This window comes from Salvelinus namaycush, unplaced genomic scaffold, assembly GCF_016432855.1.
Source record: "Salvelinus namaycush isolate Seneca unplaced genomic scaffold, SaNama_1.0 Scaffold2044, whole genome shotgun sequence".
NCBI lineage: Eukaryota > Metazoa > Chordata > Actinopteri > Salmoniformes > Salmonidae > Salvelinus > Salvelinus namaycush.
In genome coordinates, this window is record NW_024058836.1 from 17467 (window position 1) to 24391 (window position 6925).

At 41.3% G+C, this 6925-nt stretch overlaps 1 protein-coding gene across 1 annotated transcript; it reads right to left on the reverse strand.

The window, feature by feature from the left end:
* Nucleotides 1-1057: 1057 nt before the first annotated feature.
* Nucleotides 1058-6527, reverse strand: LOC120038030 (metalloproteinase inhibitor 2-like). Its single transcript, XM_038983976.1, has 5 exons — nucleotides 6288-6527; nucleotides 3196-3266; nucleotides 2200-2302; nucleotides 1476-1600; nucleotides 1058-1327 (listed from the first exon to the last, which is right to left on the reverse strand). Exons 1-5 carry the CDS (start codon nucleotides 6415-6417, stop codon nucleotides 1154-1156), a joined length of 603 nt encoding a protein of 200 aa, XP_038839904.1. The 5' UTR covers nucleotides 6418-6527; the 3' UTR covers nucleotides 1058-1153.
* Between the last annotated feature and the right edge of the window lie 398 nt (nucleotides 6528-6925).

Sequence of the window (6925 nt, forward strand, 5' to 3'; positions counted from 1 at the left end):
TTAAAAGTTAATTTGTGTAATTTCTTTCCTTCTTAATGTGTTTGGGCCAATCAGTTGTGTTGTGACAAGGTAGGGGTGGTATACAGAAGATATATCTATTTGGTTAAAGACCAAGGCCATATTATTGCAAGAACAGCTCAAATAAGAGAAACAATAGTCCATTACTTTTAGACATGGTCAATCCAGAACAGTATTTTTATTTCACCAATATAGTCTAAACCAGTTTATTTTTAAAAACTTTCCAAACCTTACATATACAATTGAGTATTTGCATATTACCAATTGGTGCTGAAAAGGAGACGAATATGCATGTATTGGGGCTCCCGAGTGGCGCAGCGGTCTGAAGGCACTGCATCTGTGCTAGAGGCAGCACTACAGACCCTGGTTCGATTCCAGGCTGATTCACAACCGGCCGCGATTGGGTGGCGCACAATTGGCCCAGCATTGTCCGGGTTAGGCAGTCACTGTAATTAAGAATTTGTTCTTAACTGGCTCACCTAGTTATATTCAAAAATATTCTGAACGGTTATCGATATAGTCTACCCACTCGGCCCAGATGTCAGTTCAATGTCTAGATATCAAATAAAGGATTTAGGTAAAAGATTTAACTTCTAAATCCAAAATTAATTTTACTTTAATGCAAAATGTGTTAAATTAAAACATTGCCAAGTGGGTAGTGAGTCTGAGAAATTGTTCAATATTAAAGTACAAATTTAAAGTGACTACTTAAGATAAATGTTCTGAAAACTCAATCTTTTGGTCAGCAAGTATGAGTGTTCTCAGCAATTTCATTAAAATGCATTCAACGTGCAGAAGGGGACCACACCTGCATTTCTTTGTCAAGGAAGACTATGTATATAACATTCATTCTACAATATTGTGCCCAGCTGAACATGTCCCAGGCTTTAAGGATGGTATTTCAGGAAAAATGTTCTAGTCAGAAACAGTGAGATCACTTTTGATTTTCAATAACACCTTTGGTTCCAGTTTAAAAACAGATGAATGGCACAAGAAATGAATACTTGGAGCACTATATTTGAGGAGTTTATTTTTATTGCACAAGAAGTGACCAGCTTTTAAATTGCAGGCATATTTAGCCACTGAGCAGTGAGTGGATGGCCTGTAGAGTTAAGGAGTCTTCAATATCCAGGAACTACTTCTTGGATGGAGCCATCCCCCTGTACCAGGCACAGGACCCATCACGCCCCTTGAGACAGGCAGAGTACTTGGCCTGGGGTCCGCTTTGGCCATCGGCCAACAACCAGTCTGTCCAAAGGCACTCATCTGGGGCGCTGACGGGACAGGGGAGGGAAGAGCAGCGGATGATCTGTAGATCAGAGCAGGGAGAGAGAAAGATCCAGATCACTGACTGATCATTACCCCAATACTCTAGCTCTTGTGTTTAGCCAATGTGACAAAGTAAACATTTAACAAAAGTGGTGTAAAGTAACTTGACTATAATTCCTGTCACACACCGTGCAATCGCAGCCGCTTTGGTAGCGTTGAGTCAAGCTGTTCTTTTGTGTGCCATTCAAGTCCTCCCAGTATTGAATAAAGTCACACATGACTAAATGCATCCTGCCATCAGTATTCAGCCTGCCTGGAGACAGAGAGAAGACAGTGAGTCAACAACCTGTGGGGTAAAAGTTAACCCCAGATGCTGATCTTAGATCCATTTCCTCTTTTTTCCCCCCACAAATGGTTAAGATTAGAAATGGGGGAGGTGGAAACAGATCCTAGATCTGTCCCTGGGGGTAACTTTACCCTGGAGCAGGAAGACATACCGATGCAGCCTGGAACACTAGAATTTATCATAATAAATAAGTGATGCATTAGTTGTACACATTTATAAGCATTAACTTTTAAATTCATAACATTAGGTATTATTAAGTGTAACTTGAAGAGCCAGGCTGTATCACATCCGGACGTGATTGGGAGTCCCATAGGGCGGCGCACAGTTGGTCCAGCGTCGTCAGGTTTTGGCCGTCATTGCAAACAAGAATTTGTTTTTAACTGACTTACCAAGTTAAATAAACGTTTAATTAAAAAAAATGTAAGATAAAGTATTTTTTCTAAAGCACTTGGATTTCTTTTACAAGATGAAGTCAATAGTTTAGAACAGGCCATGATGCTGCAAGCATAGGTTGAGCAGTGTAACCGGTGCTAGCAATGAACTTGGTGACGTAGTGAGAACCACACCCGTGAAGAGATACTCCTTGTTGGTTTCCAGGGTCACACCACACGAGGCTGGGGAGGATGAAGTGAAGACGGCGTGGATAACCCGGTCAGGACCTTTGAACATCTAGCCAATCACAAGGAGAGAACAAAGGATCTGTCAAACATCTACATATACAGTTTTGAACCTAACCGACTGCAGCTCTCAGCCAGTCGTTCCTAATTCCCTCCCTATACCCCATCCCCACAGCCTGATGTTTGCAGATCAAAAAATATTTATTAAACTAACCTTACTTTTTATCAGGGTGTCATACGGAGACCAAGGTATTTTTTAGATCCCCGAATTACAGAAACACACAAAATGTAAGCAGCACAGTCAAATTATTCCGAGTCGCCCTAGAGACAACTAAACATCACATTTAGAATATTTTGAAGATCGTTCCGCAAAAATAATTCAGGCAGATTCATCCAACTCAGTAGCGACAAATGGAATATCCAGAGTTAAACATCCCTGATCTGAGACAGGCTGTAACTATAATGTCTAAAGGTGGGTAATAATGTTAGGTACAGTGAGAGTTTTAGTAAAAGGGCTTTATAAATAAAAATCCGGCAATTTATCCACACACGTGACAAAGAACCAGCCAACTTCCTGGTAGAGAATACAGTGATGAGTACCAAACCCCCATCACCAGTAATAATGTGCATTATGATGAACTGCATTTAAAAGCTTTGATGAAATGGCAGCCATAGATGATGTCACCATAGTCTAGGACTGGTAGGACCGTCAACTGAATAATGTGCTTTCCAGCAAGAGGAATGAGCCATTTCTACAGAAGCTCCTTTTCATATGGTGGAAGCTCCACAACTACACCGTTTATGCCAACCCAGATCTGCAAACACTGAAGGGATGGAGCCCAGGGGAAAGGAGAGAACTGGGACCAGCTGTCAGACTGGGGTTCAGGGGGCTTCAATGTTTCAGTGCAGGAAGGAACAACCACTTCATAAAAAGGCTGATCATACCTTGATCTGTTGGATGTCATACTTGATCTCGTTAGACAAAGCTTTCTTGCCAACCACCTTCGCCCTGATCACTAGAAGAGGGAGAAAAGGTTTAACATTATTGAAATTATACTGTCTGTCACACTGATGGTTTAAGGGTGATATGGATCAGAGAACAGTGTAGAATGCTTTACAGACCCAAAATTGTACAGTCTTTTCAGAATGTTTGTGCATAAGTTAAGACTCAGTGTAACATTCTGGCTAGGTTTACACCAAAACAGATGACTAGTCCATTTCCCTCCTGGTCCTACATTCCTAGCGCTGGTCTTCTGCTTTTAATTTGACACACCTGGTTTAATCATGCCCTCTGTAGATGATTGGTTCAGGTAGGAAGATGCGGCAGAGTGTCTGGTACAGTAGCTGCTGCTATAAGATTATGCCATAGAACAGAACCTCAAGTCATTGGCACATGGACTCGACAAGGCGTCGAAAGTATTCCATAATTATGCCGGCCCATGTGGACTCCAATGCTTCCCACAGTTGTGTCAAGTTGGCTGGATGTCCTTTGGGTGGTGGGCCATTCTTGATACACAGGAAACTGTTGTGAAAAACCCAGCAGCGTTGCAGTTCACTTAAACCGGTGCGCCTGGCACCTACTACCATGCCCCATTTAACAGCACTTCAATCTTTGGTCTTGCCCATTCACCCTCTGAATGGCACACACACAAGCCATGTCTCAGGGCTTAAACAGCCTTCTTTAACCTGTCTACTCCCCTTCATCTACTCTGATTGGAGTGGATTGAACAAGTGACAGCAATAAGGGATCATAGTTAACTCCTAGCCAGTCCATGTCATGGAAAGAGCAGGTGTCCTTAATGTTTTGTAAACAGACCTCAATGTGTAGGCACACTTTATGCCTAAAGCAAAGCAGGGCTCTCAACCCTGTTCCTGGAGAGCTGCCGTCCTATATGTTTCGCTCCAACCCTAATCTAGCGCACCTGATTCTAATAATTAACTGGTTGATAAACTGACTCAGGTTCGTTACAAACGGGTTTGATTTAACATTTACAGGAGCATAGCTCTCCAGGAACAGGGTTGAGAGCCCATCTTACTGTCGCCTACTTAATTCTGTAAATAAGTGTGAGAAGATGTAAACAGGCTTAAAACTTCTTGCGACTACAGGGGGTGCTGTTCCGAATTAGCATTTTGTCGTCTCCAAATTAAACTGCCTAGTACTCAATTCTTGCTCGTACAATATGCATATTATTAATTCTATTGGAAAGAAAACACTTTCTAGTTTCATACAAAGTTGGAATGATGTCTGTGGGTGACCCAGAACTCTTTCTACAGCGAAATCCATGACAGACAGTGAAAGGTCTGAGAGCGAAGCTCTGGTTTCAGATCAGTTTTTAAGGTCTCTGTCTATCCTATGGAACGACACGAACTGCACCCGCCTTCCCCTGGATGTCAGTAACCAATGAGAAGTGGAATGGGCCTTCTCCGTAGCTCTCAGAGGTTATAAAAGACCAAGGAGTGAGAGTAGCCCCCCTTTCGACGCTCGCCCTTACGCAGGAAGGGACCTCCGGACGCCATTTTCACAGGCTCGGTTATCAACTTGAAATGTATCCGTCTGTAATTTAATTCGATATAGGACTTAGAAACATCATAAGGTAGTTAATTTAAACCGTTTTATAGGAAATTATATCCGTTTAGTGCGATTTTGAGGAATTTCTTTGTTGTGCACTCTGAAACTTTGGACACGTTTTTGGGTCCCGTTCGATCGTTAGTGGATATTTCGAAGGACAGAGGACATCTATCGACCAAAAGACGTTTATAACATAGAAAGGATACATTGCCCAAGAATATGATGGAAGAACAGCTCATAGTAAGCAATATTTAATATGATAAATTGTTGTTCTGTCGAAATATTTTAAACGCATATTTCGCCATTTTGTTTGGTGTAGCTTCACTTGGCGAACCCTGTATTGAAAAGTAAGGATAATTTTACAAATGTAAATCAGCGGTTGCATTAAGAACTAATTTGTCTTTCGATTCCTGTCAACCCTGTATTTTTTAGTCAAGTATATGATTAGCTTTCAATTAAACTAGATCACTCTGATAGATGACGTCAGACATATTGAGGCTTGATTTCCTAGTATTTTTATTGTGTAACCACGGTTTTGTATGGCTAAATATGCACCTTTTCGAACAAACTGTATATGTATGTTGTAAAATGATGTTACAGGAGTGTCATCGGAAGAATTCTGAGAAGGTTAGTGAAAAAATTAATATCTTTTGGCGATGTTGACGTTATAGCGCTCTTTGGCTGGAATCGATGCTCTGGTAACGTTTGCACATGTAGTATGCTAACTTATCGATTTATTGTGTTTTCGCTGAAAAACGCTTAGAAAATCTGAAATATGGTCTGAAATCACAAGAACTGGGTCTTTCCATTGCTATGCTTTGTCTATTTTTATGAAATGTTTTATGATGAGTAAATTGGTCATACACGTTGCTCTATCTAGTAATTCTAGTCGATTTGTGATGGTCGGTGCAATTGTAAACTGTGATTTCTACCTGAAATATGCACTTTTTTCTAACAAAAACTATCCTATACCATGAATATGTTATCAGACTGTCATCTGATGGTTTTTTTTATAGGTTATTGGCTATCAATATCTTAGTTGAGCCGAATTGGTGATAGCACCTGAAGGAGTAAGAAACTGATGGAGTTAGAATAGTGGTGTATTTTGCTAACGTGTTTAGCTAATAGATTTACATATTTTGTCTTCCCTGTAAAACATTTTAAAAATCTGAAATGGTGGCTTTATTCACAAGATCTGTATCTTTCATCTGGTGTCTTGGACTTGTGATTTAATGATATTTAGATGCTACTATCTACTTGTGAAGCTATGCTAGCTATGCTAATCAGTGTGTGGGGGGTGGGGGGTGATCCCGGATACGGGGTTGAGGTTCGGTAAAGGTTAATGAGCATGTCCTAATTATTTATACTACGACCACAGACAATACATAAAAATTTTCCATGCTGCGTATTGATAGCTTCAACATGTGAAGAAAAGCTGAAAAGTGAAATGTCGCCAAATTCGCCTTACCGATATCTGCATCGCAAAAAGCCTGTTGAGGATGCGGAGGGGAGCATCTGCAAGCATCTGCGATGTCTTCGACCCGCCAAAGGAACAGAACGAACAGAGTAATGAAACAACTGCTTACATACCGCGTCATTTGGAAACGAATTATGGTTACACAAATATCACAAAAGGATCCGACTAATGAAAGTGTGAGGCGTAAATTACAATAAAACGTATTTCCCTTCGAGACTGTTCCCAGAACGACGGATAACTCTTACAAATACTTTCCCCTCAACGTAGACATCCGCTATTTATTGCAGGCTGTGAGCTCCTCCCCCAGTCAGAACCCAGCCTATGGTAGGCTGAGCATTCTATTACTCCAGAACAGCAACCATTCATTAAAAAAATCCTCTAACTAATGGCTCAACCACAGGCTCAACATGCCCGGCTGCCATAAATTGGGGATGAAACTGAAATATCATTTTTTTGTTTTTGGGGGGCTCCCGAGTGGTGCAGCGATCTAAGGCAATGCATCTCAGTGCTAGTGGCGTCACTACAGACCCTGGTTTGATTCCAGGCTGTATCACAATCTGGCCGTGATTGGGAGTACCATAGGGCGGCGCACAATTGGCCCAGCGTCAAGGTTTGGAAGGGTATGCCGT